At 56.5% G+C, this 14,612-nt stretch overlaps 1 protein-coding gene across 3 annotated transcripts; it reads left to right on the forward strand.

The window, feature by feature from the left end:
* The first annotated feature begins 2,022 nt into the window (after positions 1–2,022).
* FCER2 (Fc epsilon receptor II) lies at positions 2,023–14,333 on the forward strand. 3 transcript variants are annotated; one of them, XM_031689860.2, is made up of 11 exons: positions 2,023–2,122; positions 3,830–3,943; positions 4,948–5,064; positions 5,384–5,437; positions 8,569–8,631; positions 8,818–8,880; positions 8,992–9,054; positions 9,180–9,269; positions 11,099–11,571; positions 11,722–11,828; positions 12,204–14,333. In XM_031689860.2, the coding sequence occupies exons 2-11, from the start codon at positions 3,922–3,924 to the stop codon at positions 12,340–12,342; spliced, it is 1,191 nt and encodes a 396-aa protein (XP_031545720.2). In that variant the 5' UTR covers positions 2,023–2,122; positions 3,830–3,921; the 3' UTR covers positions 12,343–14,333. The 3 variants fall into 3 exon arrangements, with proteins under 3 accessions (XP_031545720.2, XP_006206577.2, XP_072803121.1); XM_006206515.4 differs by having other exon boundaries at positions 11,420–11,571; XM_072947020.1 differs by lacking the exons at positions 2,023–2,122; positions 3,830–3,943 and adding an exon at positions 4,191–4,318 and having other exon boundaries at positions 11,420–11,571.
* Positions 14,334–14,612: the final 279 nt, after the last annotated feature.

The raw sequence follows: 14,612 nt of genomic DNA on the forward strand, positions 1-14,612 counted from the left end.
CTCTGCGTTACAGCACTGGGGAACGGATCTGCGAGGCACCGAGGGTGGGCTGGGGTAGGGGGACGAATTGGGGTCCAGTAGGGTCAGGGCTGGGGCTGGGCTGGCATCCCACCTGGGAACTGTTTATGGTCGTTGGCAGAGCCCCGACTCATTCCTACAGAGTCTGGACCCAGGACTGGCCATGACTGAGGGGCAGCCCTAGGCTCAGGGATCTCCAACCCCGAAAGAAGAACCGACACCCTAGGGTCGTGGCTGACATCCGCATGGTTTCCTGTTTATCCCCTAAAGTCAGTGAGAGATGTGGCTTATACCGCAGAGGGGAAGAGGGAGGGAGCGATCTGTGACAGGGTCCCCCCAGCACCCAGAGTGGGGGGTGAGACTTCACCCCCAAAACATCCTCTTGTCTAAATTGAGTCTTGGCAGGGACCCAGCACCATGTGAGCCCTTGAGCCCCATTTAGGACACGAAGAGCCAGTGGGCACCAGTGTGGACTGGGGCTGGGGTGCGGCCCGCAGAGACCTCAGAAGCTCTGAAACACCAGACTCCATCACAGCCCCACCCTCCATCTGAAACCTTGTCCTATGTCCTCACTGCAGGCCAGCAGGACTTGTTCCAAAACTTTCTCCTCCACCTTCCTGTATCCCCATCACTAGGACAGCCCCACTGTCCACACAGACACTCCAGTCATCTTCCATAGCATCTTCTGAGCACCCACTCCTCTCCCATCCTCACAGTCCTCTCATCTCTAACCTACCTGCTTCTCTCCAACTTCACAGCCACTGTCTCAGGCCACCTCTGGCTCCTGGACCAGATGACATCCCCCTATTGTCCCGCCAGGTCCCCACCCCCAGGACTCCCGCTGTCTTTGTGCTCCCAGCAGACCCCAGGACTGACTCTCTCCTCCTTAAATTGCTCATCCTCTGGCACTTGGCAAACCAGGAAGTGGGTTCAGGGCCCCACAATTAGCTCCAATCAAGGTCGAGAAGGACATTTGGGGGTCCAGAGCAAACAGCCTCAGCCCACCAGGGTCCTTCGTTCAGCAGACATGTACTGAGGGCTGCCCATCTCCAGCTGGGGACACAGCAGGGCAGATGAGGCAACAGCAGTACCAGCTACCCTGGAGTGCACAGTCTGGTGACAACCCAGCCAGCCCCCTCCCTGCTTGGTGGGCAGCCTGACCTAGCCCGGGCTGGGAGGCGGAATGCCAGGGAGTGTCAGAGAGTCCTGAGAGGCAGAGTCCAGCCTGAGGTGGGGAGGCAGCCCATCCAGGAGTTTGGCGTTAGGAGGTCCCCTACTAAGAACGGGGAGGGGGTTAAGGATCAGGGGACACATCTGAGAGAGGAAGAGCAGGGTGTGTGATGTGTCAAGAAGTCTCTGTCAATATAAGGTGAGGTGCAGAGGGGTGTGGGCTGCAGACTCAGGACCCACGCTGCCTGGGTTCAAATCCTGGCTCTGTCATTTGTGAGCTGTGTGATCTTGGGAAGTTGCTTAACCTCTCTGTGCTTCATATCCTTCCTCCACAAGACAGCATCGGTAACAAAAGCATTTACCTCATAGGGTGGCTGGGAACATTACATGTGCTATGCATCTCAGACACCAAGGCCGGTACCCAGCATGCGCTGCTACTGAATTAGACCATATAACAAAATTGGCAGTATTTGACCAGAATGTTAATTATAGGATGTGTCTTTCTTTTCCTTTTCTCCCTCAATTCCTCCCTCCTTCCTTCTTTTCCTCTCTCTCCCCACTCTTCCCAGCCACAGCAGCGTAATTATTTAGTCACTTAAGTTCAAATCCTGACTCTAGTACTTACCTCCTTCCCCACTTTGGGAAGGTGGCTTAGAGTCTCTGAACCTGTTTGTTCACCTGAGAGATGGAGATAATCGTGGCACAGGCTTCACCAGGTTGTGCGGAGCATCAAAGGAGGCCATGTGTGAAACGTGGTTATCCAGGTGGCAAGCCCTTAATTAGGTCTGTGAAAATAGAAGCAGCGGGTGGGTGAGTCCACTTTCATAAGAAAGTGCCTCACCGGGTTCAACTCCTCACCGCAGCCTGTGGCCCCTGCCGGCATCTCCAATTGGCCCCAGCGGACCAGGAGAAGAGCGGCCTGCTCAAAACTCAAGTGAGTGCGTGATGTGGTATGGCTGTGTGTCTGTGTGTCTGTGCCTCTGAGTGTGTGACTGTGTGTGAGTAGGTTTGTAAGTGTGTGTGCACATGTGACTCTGTATGTGTGTGTGTGTGAGAGGGAGTGAGAGAGAGAGAGAGAGAGAGAGAGAAAGAGAGAGAGAGAAGAGCGAGCTGGCAATGGGAAGCAGACATCAAAGTCTTCCTGCAAGAAGTGACCTCTGGGCCGAGTCTCGAGGGGTGACTAGGAGGAGGTCTGCGGGACAGAGGGGCGGCGGGCAGTGGATAGGCATGGACAGGATTGCCAGGTGTGCAGGGACTTAGTCTGGGGAAGTGAAAGCCAGCCGATTGGCATGACTGAGCAGAAAAGGTGATCTTGGCGGATGCACTGGGGGCTGATCCTGCAGGACCCCGGAGAGCCATGGAAGGCTGCAAGCAGAGGCAGGAACCCTCACGTTAGAAAGATGAGCGGGCTTCAGGACACTGCTGCCCTGGCCCTCACCAGCAGACACCTACCAGGAGGCCGTGTCCCCCAGTGGTGAAGCAGATAGGCTCTCACATCATGGGTTCAAGTCCCAGTCCCACTACGGAGTGATATGAACAAATTACCCTCTCTGAACCTCAGTTCACCTAATACCCCACCTGTAGATCTACTGAGCACCTACTGTATGCCAGGACTTCGCACACTGCATCATTCTGCATTGTGGAGTCAGTACAGTCGCTCACCCCCAGTTTACAGATGAGCAAACTGAGTCACTTGTCCAGGGAGAAGCTAGCACTCAGCCCCAGGTCTGCCCAGCTTGGGCTCAGCTGTGTCTGGATGATGACACCTCTGGCCTCCTTCAGAATGGCGAAGGACCTGATTGGAGCTGCTGTTAATCAGAGCCTGGCTGCCCCTCGTCTCCATTTCTCTGAGACTCAGAGAGGGCAAGCAACTTGCCCATAGTCACCCAGCAGGAGGACAGTTGGTGACCCCAAGGCTTGTCTGACCCCGAAGCCCACACTCTATGGCACCTAGTAGGCATTTCAAAGTCAAGAGACTTTAAGGACGCAGAGGAGGAAGCTGGGGTCTGGGTGACAGTCTGCATTTCCTCACTTGACCTGGCACAGAGCAGATGCTTGACAGACATTGAGGATCTGAAGACCCACTGTGTGTAGCTCCGTAAAAAGCCTCATGTACATCCTAATCTCATTTGGTCCTACCCCGGCCTCACGGTTTGGGTTCCATCATCACCCCCATTTTACAGAGGGGAATACTGAGGCTCAGAAAGTTTGAGTCCTGGGGGAGGTGGTACAGGCAGGAATAGTTAACAAGACCTGATGATATGGGAGTGCTTACAATATCCCAGGCCTTGTTCAAAGCACTTCAGACATTCATGTAGAGCAGACCATCGCACTACAGTGTAGGTATTATTAATATTGTCATTTTATGGCTGAAGAAATTGGTTTTGAGGTTCAGCTACTTGCCAAGATCACACATTGATTGAGCACCTGCTGTATGCCTCACCTGTGATGGCCTCTGGGATGCCCACCTCTGGCCTCTGACCCTCCACCCCAGCTGCATCCCCCAGTTAACTGCAACCTTGCCTCCCACCTGTGGACCAAACAAAACCGGCCAGTGGCCACTGAGCTCCTCAAGTCCAAGATGCTGTCCTGTGCCGGTAACTAGGGCCTGACGTCTCACTCTAACCCCAACCCTTGTTAGAACCCAGATCCCAGCCAGAGCGGCGACTGTGCCTGGCAAGCGAGCTGCCTTGACAGGTGCTGAGTCCCTGGGAAAGTCCAAGCAGCGCTGCCATGGAGGAAAGTTCATTCTCAGGTGAGAGAACTGTCTAAAGCCGACTCTGGCAAACGCAAGAGCCCTGACCTCCTACCTCCCCCCAGGAGAGGAGAAGGGCTCCTGGGAACCTCTCTGGGAAGAAAAGTAAACTTCTAGCAAAAACCCAGCCTGGGAGGGAGGTGAGCCCAGACTGGCCTTCCCTGGCACAGAGCCAGTCAGGCGAAGGAAGCAGTGGGCCCCTCCCTTCCCTGACTCAACCCCCTCATGACAACAAAACAGCTCCAATGGGTGCACTAGGAGCCCAGTAGAGAGAAGTTCACGTGGAAGGGGACTCAGAACAAGGGGAATTCAGCAGGATGACCCCTCACGGCCAGGCTGAGGGGAGGGGGCCCGGGCCCGCGCCGCGGCATCAAGGTAGAGCCCTGGGGGACCCCAGAGTGGGAGTGAGGGAAGAGCTCTGATACGGAGGTCTGAGACCCAGCGTCTCATGTCTAGGGAAGTTCAGAGCAGGGCACAGGCATCAGGGTGAGGGCTGGGGTCAGGAGGGAAGGGGGACCCACTCTTCCAGACGTGGGGCTGGGGACCCAGCACTGGGTGGGGGTGGGGTAACTGAATCCTTCTGGGGGAGGAGGGTCACAGGTGAGAGCTAGGTAGGGGCCCGCCACCTGAGGAGGAGGCCCGTGGGGAAGGGATCTCAGCTCCTGGCCCCAGACCCGTCTCTCTGGACAGTGACCTGGCCCTGAGTCAGGCCACTGGAATGTGGGCAGAAGGAGCGGCTGACGTTGGGCTGGATGGGCAGAGGGACAGACTCAGAGGTGCCCAGATGCAGAGATGGACAGACAAAGGGGGGGAGTTGCTAATGGATATGAAAGCAGCATGTGGGGAAAGTGTACAGAGGAGGCTGGGGGTCCACTGAGACCCTCTGCTTCAGCGTGGGCTCTGGACGTGCTCCCAGGACCCTGGGGCTGTGGGTGACAGAAAGATGGCAGAGCTGGAGCCCAGCCTAACACCGCGCCCCTTGTCACTCCCCCAACTCCCAACAGACTTCCCAAAATTTACCAGAAGGCGGCGGTGCTGTAGGAAGGGGGTACAGCTGGCGCTGTTGGGGCTGGTGACTGCAGCTCTGTGGGCCGGGCTGCTGACTCTGCTTCTCCTGTGGCGTGAGGACACCCCCAGCCCCACATGGCCTCCCTCTTGTGTTCCCTCCCAGATCCCCCCACCCTCAGATCCTGGGGAGCCCAACAGACCCCTCAGAGCCCAATTTCCCCATCCTGTCTCCCACCGTGACCCCACCATCCCCTTCCCATGCCCGTTCCACCCACCCTTGAGAGCCCTGTGCCCTGGCCCAGTACCCATCCTTCAGGCACCTCCCACATGGTGTACCCATGGCCTCCATCCCCAGCTGGCAGGTGGGGTGTAGATGGATGAGGGCACTTGAAACATCCTTCCTCTCCCCTCCTCTTCTCCCCTCCTCCCCAGATTGGGACACTCTACGAAATCTGAAACAGCTGGAAGAGAATGCGGCCCGGAACGGTACGGAGGTACCAAGGGGCAGGGTGGGTGAGACCCTAGGCTGTGGTCCTGCCTCGGCCACTCAGTGCTGCGGGCTGCGGGGGGAGGAGCCGGCTCTAGTTGCCCCCCAGGAGTGGAGGGTCAGTCTGTGCCCACCTCCGGGGGATAAAAACCCAGAGACTCTTGGAGGCGAGGGCTCTGAGAGGTGCCTAGTGGGGTGTTATGTAAAAGCTCCGTGCCTCAGCTTCCTTGCCAGTAAAATGGGCAGAATTTTAGCCAAGACTTTCAGAATCGAGTCCAGTGAGCTTTTGAGAAATGCCTGCTGCTTTCCTGTTTAATTCTGGGTCAGGGAAGGGTCCACACGTTCATTCTATCCTTGCCTGCCCTTTCCCGAGTACAGGCAGACCTCGGAGATATTGCAGGTTTGGTCCAGAATAAAGCCAGCATCTCAGTAAAAGCGAGCCACACGAATACTCTGGTTTCCCAGTACATATAAAAGTTATGTTTACGTTACACTGTGTGCAATAGCATTAGTCTAAAAAGTGTACATATCTTAATTTTAAAATACTTTATTACTAAGAAAAAGGATGCTAAGCATGATCAGCAAGAGGTAATCTGTTTGCTGGCGGAGGGTCTGGCCTTGGCGGTGGCTGACTGACCAGGGGGATGGTCGCTGAAGGTTGGGGTGGCTGCGGCAATTTCTTGAAATCAGACAACTATGAAGTCTGCCACATCGATGGACTCTTCCTTTTATGAACAACTCCTCTGTAGCTTGCAGTGCTGTTTTATAACATCTTATCCATATAACTTCTTTCAAAATTGGAGTCCACCCTCTCAGCCCCTGCTGCCGCTTCATCAGCAAAGTGTATCTGCTGTTCGAAATCTGTGGTTGTTGTTTTCAACAATCTGCACAGTGTCTGCACCACGCATAGATTCTGTCCCCAGAAACCACTGTCTTTGCTCCCCCTTAAGAAGCAGCTCCTCATCTGTTAGAGTTTTATCCTGAGATGACAGCTGTTTGGTCACATCTTCAGGCTCCACTTTTTTTTTTTTTAGAGTAAAGTATAGCGGCTTTGCAACGTTGTGTTAGTTTCTGGTGCGCAGCATAGTGACTCAGTTACACACATACGTATATCTGCTTTCTCATAGTCTTTTTCAGGATAGGTTTTTACAAGCTATTGAATATAGTTCCCTGTGCTATACAGTACGACCTTGTTGTTTATCTATTTTGTATTTATAGTAGTGTGTATCTGTTAATCCCAAACCCCTAGTATATCTCTCCCCCCACCATCCCTTTTGGTAACCAGAAGCAGGCTCCACTTCGAATTCTAGTTCTCTTGCTGTTTCTTCTGCATCTGCAGTGACTTCCTCCACTGAGGTCTTGAAACCCTCAAAGTCACCCATGAGGGTTAGAATCAACTTCTTCCCAGTTCCTGTTAATGCTGATATCCAGACCTCTTCCCATGACTCACAAATGTTCTTAGTAGCATCTAGAATGGTGAACCCTTTCCAGAAGGTTCTCGGATGACTTTGCCCAGATCCATCAGAGGAATCATGACCTGTGGCAGCTACAGCCTTACGAAACGTCTTTCTTAAGAATTTTCTTAAGAATAAGACTTGAAAGTGGAAATGACTCCTTGATCCCCGGGCTGCAGAATGGATGCCGTGTGAGCAGGCATGGAAGCCACGAGAATCTCACTGTCCGTCTCCGTCAGGGCTCTGGGGTGACCAGGTGCATGGTCGATGAGCAGTCATATTTTGAAAGGAAATTTTTTTCTGAGCAGCAGGTCTCAATCTCGGGCTTAAAATATTCAGTAAACTGTGTTGGAAATAGATGTGCTGTCTTCCGGGTTTTGTTGTTCTATTTATAGAGCTCGGGCAGAGTAGACTTAGCATCGTTCTGAAGGGCGCTAGGACTCGGGGAGGTAAATGAGCAGTGGCTTCAACTGCAAGGCCCCGGCTGCACTGGCCGCGAACAAGAGAGTCAGCCTGTCCCGTGAAGCTTGGAAGCCAGCCACTGACTTCTCTCTAGCTATGGATGCCCTCGATGGCATCTTCTTCCAATAATAGAAGGCTGTTTCTTCTACAGTGAAAAATCTCTTGTTTATGTAGCCACCTCTGTTTATTACCTTAGCTAGATCGTCTGAATGATCATCAGGTAAATGTCAGCCCTTGCCGCTTCCCCTTGACTTTCCTGTTACGGAGACAGCTTCTTTCCTTAAAACCTGTGCACCAACCTCTGCTGGCTTCACACTTTTCTTCTGCAGCTTCCCCTCCTCTCTCAGCCTTCAAAGAACAGAGGAGAGTTTGGGCCTGGCTCCGGATGAGGCTTTGGCTTGAGGGAGTTTTGTGGCTGGTTTGACTTTCTGCCCAGACCGCTCCAACTTCCTCCACCTCAACTCTGAGGCTTTTCACTTCCTTAGCCTTCCTGTCTTTACCGGAGCAGCCTTCTTAACTTCCTTCAAGAACTTTCCCCTTGCCTTCACAACTCGGTTGCTTGGCGCAAGAGACCCAGCCTTCAGCCTCTCTTGGCTTTGGGCCTGCCCTCCTCACTCGGCTTCATCACTTCTTACTTAGCTTTTGATTTCAAGTGAGAGACGTCCGACTCTCCCTCTCACTCGGACACTTAGAGGCCACAGTAGGGCTATTCACTGGCCTAATTTCAATGCTGCTGTGTCTCGGGGACTGGGGAGGCCCGAGGGAGGGAGGGAGACGGGGAAGTGCCGGAACTTTCATTGATTAAGTTCAGCGTCTTCTATGGGCGTGGTTCATGGTTCCCTGAAACAATTTCAGGAGTAACATCAAAGATCGCTGATCACTGATCACCATAGCAGATATAATCATAATGAAAAAGTTTGAGACATTACAAAAATTACCAAAATGTGACACAGAGACCAAAAGGGAGCAACTGCTGTTGGAAAAATGGCGCTGAAAGACTTGCTTAACACCTGGTTGCCACAAACCTTCGATTTGTAAAAAATGCAGTATCTGCTCAATGAAACAAATACTTGTGCCTCAGAAATTAAAAACAAAAGCCGTGGCCATCGTGGCCCTGTGAGCTGGGGACCTGCACTTGGGGTTGGTGTCGTGGGGACTCAGGGACCTGCCTTCCTGGTTCCCAAGGACACGTGCCTTCTCTCCCACTGCCCCAGTCACTCAGGTCTCCAAGGATTTGGAAAGACACAAGGGTGACGAGATGGCTCAGAAATCCCAGGGTGAGTGAGCTCAGCTCAGGGTCCAGGGAAAGGAGAGGAGGTGGGGATGGATGAGCAGATGGGACCGGGCTCTAGACCACTACAAACTGCGCAGTGAGCAGCTGACCCTAAAGACTCAGGCCAAGGGGGGTTGGTGGGGGCGAGTCTGAGAACTTGCCTCCCACTGAGCCCCTCCCCTGCGACCAGCTGCCCAGATGTTGCAGAACATGGAGAAGATCCAAGCTGAACAGAAGAGAATGGAATCTCAGGGTGAGAGTTGGGGCGGGGATGGGGGTGCTGTGGAGCTGGGGGCCAGGCTGGGGGACTCTCAGCCCTGCAGGCATCATCCCTGACACCAGTCCTGCCCACCCCCTCCACCAGAGTCTGAGCTCTTCCAGAACCTGGATGGTCTTCGTGCTGATCTGAGCAACCTGAAATCTCTGAGTGAGCCTTGGGAGGGGCGGCGGGAAGGCGGGGGGCCAGGGAGGTATGCCTGCTCTTGTGCCTCCCAAAGTGAAAGCACTTTGTCCCTGCTTCCTGCCCCTCCACCAACAACCCAACCACTCAAGATATGAACGAGAGACGCATGGCCTTGGAGTCCCTGGAAAGACTGCAGGAGGAGATACAGAAGCTGTGGGTAGAGCTGCGTGAGTCCAACGGTGAGTGTGTGCGTCCGTGCTGGCAGGGGTGTTGTGCACACGTGTGACAACGTGGGTGTGTTCCAATGTGCAGTAGAGGTGTGTGCATGACGACGTGGATGGATCTGTGCTGACGCGTGTGTCAGGGCTGACGGGGGCCACACGAGTAAGCCCTTTCAGATTCCAACAGTCCCCTCCACCAGCCTGGGTAGGGGACTCCCACACTTTTTTCTCCTCCAAGTAAAAGCTGTCCCACCATCGCTGGGTTCTCTTCCCTGATCTCTCCTCTGCCGTCTCCGCTCAGCAGACGGCCTTGGGGAGGACGCCCTTGGCCACAGCCCTCCCGGAGGATTGCCCGACCCAGCCAGGGGGCCGGAGGGGGGGTCACCCCTGCAGCAGTGGGGACACTGGGGACCACTGCGTCTTCCCCAGGGGTGGCACTGATGGAGGCAATGCTGGCAAGTTACGAGGGTTGTGGGGGTGTCCCCAGCAGGCCAGCGGACTGCAGAAGAGCAGATAGTCAATTGCTGTGCCTTTAACCTGGAGTGGAATTTGGGTGTTACAGCCCTGAAGTCCCTGCCGGCTCCCCCTACCCTAGCTGCACCCTTGAGTTTTGACCTTCCACCCCTGGGAAGCCCCAGCTGCCCCAACCAGGTCAGAGAAGAGGAAGGATCTCTGCTTGGTGTGGAGGAGTGCTGTCTCCTGGGACCTGGTGTGGTCGTGGGAATCCCAGCAAGAAACCCCGCTTTGCTCCTCTTGGGGAGGGGGGGAGCCTGGATCGGGCTCACTCGGACAGGTCACCTTCTGATTCCCACTCAGTCCTTGAGTTCCCCATCGCCAAGTCTGGCCCCACGTCCCAGGGTCTGAGCCTGGCTCTGCCGGCTCTGTCACAGTGACCACATGACACCCAGCCAGGGCACCATCCCCCAAGTTTCCTTGAAGGGACCAGCAATGCTCTCCTTGTGTTTTAATGCTACCCCCCCCCGGGGGCCACACACTGGCTACTTTTTGACATATGAGATGTTTCTCAAACTGCTGCAGACCCCCGGCCCCTCAGAAAAATCCCCCCAAAGCCAAGGAGCCCTCCACCAACATCACTCGAAGCAAATCTACTTTAAGTCACGAGTGAGTCAACGCAGCCGCAGTGGGTTTGACCTCCCGATGGGGAGTGCTGGTGCTGGTGACAGGACCTGAGTTTCCTTGGGGAAGGGGTGAGGGGACAGAAAGACAAGGTGGCCCCTGATGGGGGCCGTTGGGGGTACCCAGCCCTCTAGTCTCCTCCCACCCCTGACCAACTAGAAGGAAGTCATTTCAGTTTCCCAGAAAGTGGTCAAGAGCGCTGCTTCTGGGGGCGCTGGCCACGATGGTGGAGGCCAGGGATACTACAGGAGGTGCTGGTGGGGACAGTCACGGGGGAGGTGGTGCTGGCTCTCTTGATGTCAGCACTGCTGTGGGCGCTGGTGACTAAGATGTGGCTGGCGTGGTTAAGGTGGAGTCGTGGTAGAGAGGTGTTGCTGGCCATCGTGGGGATCCGCAGGGATGCTACTGATCAAGGCGTTACTGACAGTGGTGGTTGGGGAGCTGCTGGCCGTGGAGCTGGTGGTGTGGTGACCGATGGTGCCTAAGGTGTTGCAGGCCACAAATGTATTTATGGTGATGGTGTTGTTGGTGGTCGAAGTGCTGCTGGCCAAGGGGTGTTTATGGTTGCGGTGCCTGACGTTCTGCTCACGATGTAGGCGGTTGAGGTGCTTCTGGGGTGGAGCTGGTCTTTCATGGTCAGCAGCAAATCTCCGGGGAAGACGGCAGCCTGGGGGACTCTCTGTCAGGCTCTGGGGTGGATCTGCTTTCAGCCCAGGCCCCCGGAGAGATGCTGCCACCCACCCTGCCCATGGTACCCATGCTGCCCACCACGGTGCCCGCCACGATGCCCACCACAGCCCCTGCCACGGTGCCCACCACAGTGCCGACCACAGCCCCCACCACAGTGCCCGCCACGGCCCCTGCCACGGTGCCCACCACAGTGCCGACCACGGCCCCCACCACAGTGCCCGCCACGGCCCCTGCCACGGTGCCCACCACAGTGCTGACCATGGCCCCCGCCACAGTGCCCACCATGGTACCCGCCACAGCGCCCACCACAGCCGCCCCCCTCAGCCTCTCCTCCACCCCAGGCTCCACGTGCAACACGTGCCCTGAGAAGTGGGTCAGTTTCCAAAGGAAGTGTTACTACTTTGGCGAGGGCGCCAAGAAATGGATCCAGGCCCGCTTTGCCTGCAGCGACTTGCACGGACGGCTGGTCAGCATCCACAGCCAGGAGGAGCAGGTGGGCCTGGGTTCCGCTGAGGGCGCGCTGGTGGGAGATCTGCAGATCCCACCCCCACCTCCTGGATGATGCTCGTGGCAGTGGCGGTGGTGCTGGGGAGGGGGACGCAGGCACGTCTCCCCAGCCCTCCTGCCCTGTCCTGCTCCCCAGGACTTCCTGACCAAACACGCTAACAAGAGGGGCTCCTGGATTGGCCTCCGGGACCTGGACATTGAGGGGGAGTTCATCTGGATGGACAAGAAACCCCTGAACTATAGGTGAGGAGGGGGGAGGGGGGCCTTTCTGGGATGAGAGGAGAGGGTATTTGGAGGGCATGTGCCCCAGGCCCATGGGAAGCTTCTGGACTGCAGCTGAGGTCGGGGAGTGGTGCAGAGGGGGCAGGGGCTGTCAGGGTCCACATCTCGGGGCACATCCCAGGAGACTCAGGGCCGAGGCAGATGGTCAGGGTTTGGAGGCAGGTCCAGACTAAGGGGAGAAGAAGGGGATGAGGGTGTCTCCAGGATGCAGGGAGTTGGAGTGGGAATCCAGGGATGGTGTGAGGAGGGCCCAGACTTGGAGGGATGCGTCGAGGGTGAAGGCAGTGGGAGCCCTCCCTCTCCCCCACCTTCCGACCCCGAATCCTTCTCTTTCAGCAACTGGCAGCCGGGGGAGCCCAACGACGCGGGTCAGGGCGAGAACTGCGTGATGATGCAGGCCTCCGGGAAGTGGAACGATGCCTTCTGCAACAACCGGCTGGACGGCTGGGTGTGCGACCGGCTGGCCGCATGCTGAGCTCCCGCCTGCTCTGCCCCCTCGGCCCTGGGTCCCCTGGGAGGTGCCCCAAGATGTGGACCCCGACAGCCCCCTGCCTGCTCGCCAGGTGCACCCCTCCCCCACTTCAAATATGGGAACAGCCTAGCCCACCGTGTGATACTGAGGACCCCAACCAAGGCCTGGACGCCCCTTTTTGTGGCTGAAGAGTCCAGATGACATCTCCTCCCGACCCAGCAGAAGCAGCTGACTATCATCCCCGATTCTGGCCAACACTCCAGAGGGCTTGTCCCTTGCTCCTCAGCCCAGCAGCCATCACCCCTTTCCTGCCCTTGAGTGCCTGGAGTTCCCACTTTGAGAATTCCTACCCGCAAGCCTAGAGGTTAGAAGCCCCCTCCCCACTGGGGCACAGTGCCTGGCAGCCCAGCCCTGCAGGGAGCTGCACAGGAAACTTCAGACTCCTGCGTTCTTCCTCCACCTCCACCTCGCCATCTCCTGATGCAGCGCGTGTGTCCTGCAGCAAAGGACAGAGACCCCCAGCTCAGCCAACCTGTCCTCCCTGCCCGCCCTACATCAATAACATGAGGTGATGATGGCCCCTTGGACTGGCCCCTCCTCGGGGCCTCACTGGCTCTAGTCTCCAGGTGTGCAACGTGGGAGCTGGGAGTTCCTGGTGCCTGAGGACACCTCTGAGTATGCGGAACTGAAGTAGCGTTCATACGTCCCCACTTTCCCCCCCCTACTTTATTATAAGCATTTACTCAGCAGGGCCCAGAGATGAAGAATGGGGTTCAGTGGAGCAAAGAGTACCCCTAGACCCCCAGGAATATAGTTGGGCAGGACAGTGGACCACCTGAACCTAGTTCCCAGCCCAGAAGCGGGATGGCTGGAGAGGCTGGTGGAGAGGTGGCCAGATCACCTGGCGGCCAGTTCAGATCCTGAGGTGCTGGCCCCGTCCCTACTCAGACAGCACCAGCCCCAGGCTTGGCCCAGGTCCGCCCCCCACCTCTGGGAGTCCGTAGGAGGCAGACCCGGATCTCAGGCTACCCGTGGTTAAGCGCCTCACTGCCCACCCCACCCCCAGTTCCTCGCCAGAAAAGGAAGAGGTGGACGTGCTCACGTGATTCTTGGGCCCACTCGAGAAAGAGGAACTCATGAAGAGAGACTCACACTGGATCACCTAGGACCTGGGAGTCAAGGGCCAGGCCAAGCCAAGCCCCAGCCATGTGGAGGGGGTGCTGGGGAGAACACCCTGGGGTTCAGGATGGGGCGGGGACAGAGCTGGCCCCTTGGAGTGAAACATGGGCTGGAACCCCCAGTGACCTGTTATCTCTCCCCATCACCCACCCCCAGATTTGTCTCCCCCAGATCTACTCAGAACTCCAGGCCAGTGCACAGCTGCCCACCCCGGCTCTCCTTGCAGAAACTCCCGCCCCAGCCTCCTAGTTACTCAGGCCAGCACGGGGTCACCCTCGCCACGTCTTTCTCTCACCACCCCACCTCCAAACCCGTAAGAAAAGGCCATGGGCTCAGGAAGTCAAGCCACTTCTTACTCGCTCTTGCCACGGCCTTGGTGTAGCCCCATCTTCAATCAGCCTGGCCTCCCTCTTCACTGCCCCAAACTTCCCAGAAGTGTCTTCCCAGCTCAGAGAAAGACAAAGTTCGCCAGGGTCCTTTGTGATGGCAGAACCCCTCCACGCACCCGACCTCCTCCAACCCCAGCCTCACCGTTTCTTCAACATTTAGGCTCACTGCCACCTCAGGGCCTTTGCACATGCTGCTGCCTCCAGCTCCTCAGTGAAGCCTGTCCTCAGCTCCCCTCCGTCCCACTTAAAATGACACCTCCTGACACCCCATCCCTTTTACCCCCCTGTACTTTCATCGCGGCCCCCTTCTCTCAGCAGAATGTGTGATCTACTTCATCTGTTTGTTTCAGGAGGGCAAGGGCCTTTGTTTTGTTCTCAGCTGTATCCCCAGAGCCTGGCACACAGGAGGTGCTCAATAAATATTTGTTGCCTTAACATGTGACTTTCTTTCGGGGCTTGTGAATCAAGGGAGGCTGCCTGCCTCATTCCCCACGGGCCAGTGCTGGGTGCGTCCTCCTCACTGCCCCCCACCCGTCTGGGGGCTTCGGTCCCCAGCATCCTAAGTCAGAGCCGCTGTGATGGGAGCCTCTCTCTGAACCCCCTGGCCCCACAATCCTATGGTTTGTTCCAAACCTTCTCCCTTCTCCACAAGTCCCTCCTCACCCTCTGCGGACAGCAGCAGACCCTGGGCCCTCCTCTCCCAGC

Source organism: Vicugna pacos, chromosome 22 (assembly GCF_048564905.1).
Source record: "Vicugna pacos chromosome 22, VicPac4, whole genome shotgun sequence".
NCBI lineage: Eukaryota > Metazoa > Chordata > Mammalia > Artiodactyla > Camelidae > Vicugna > Vicugna pacos.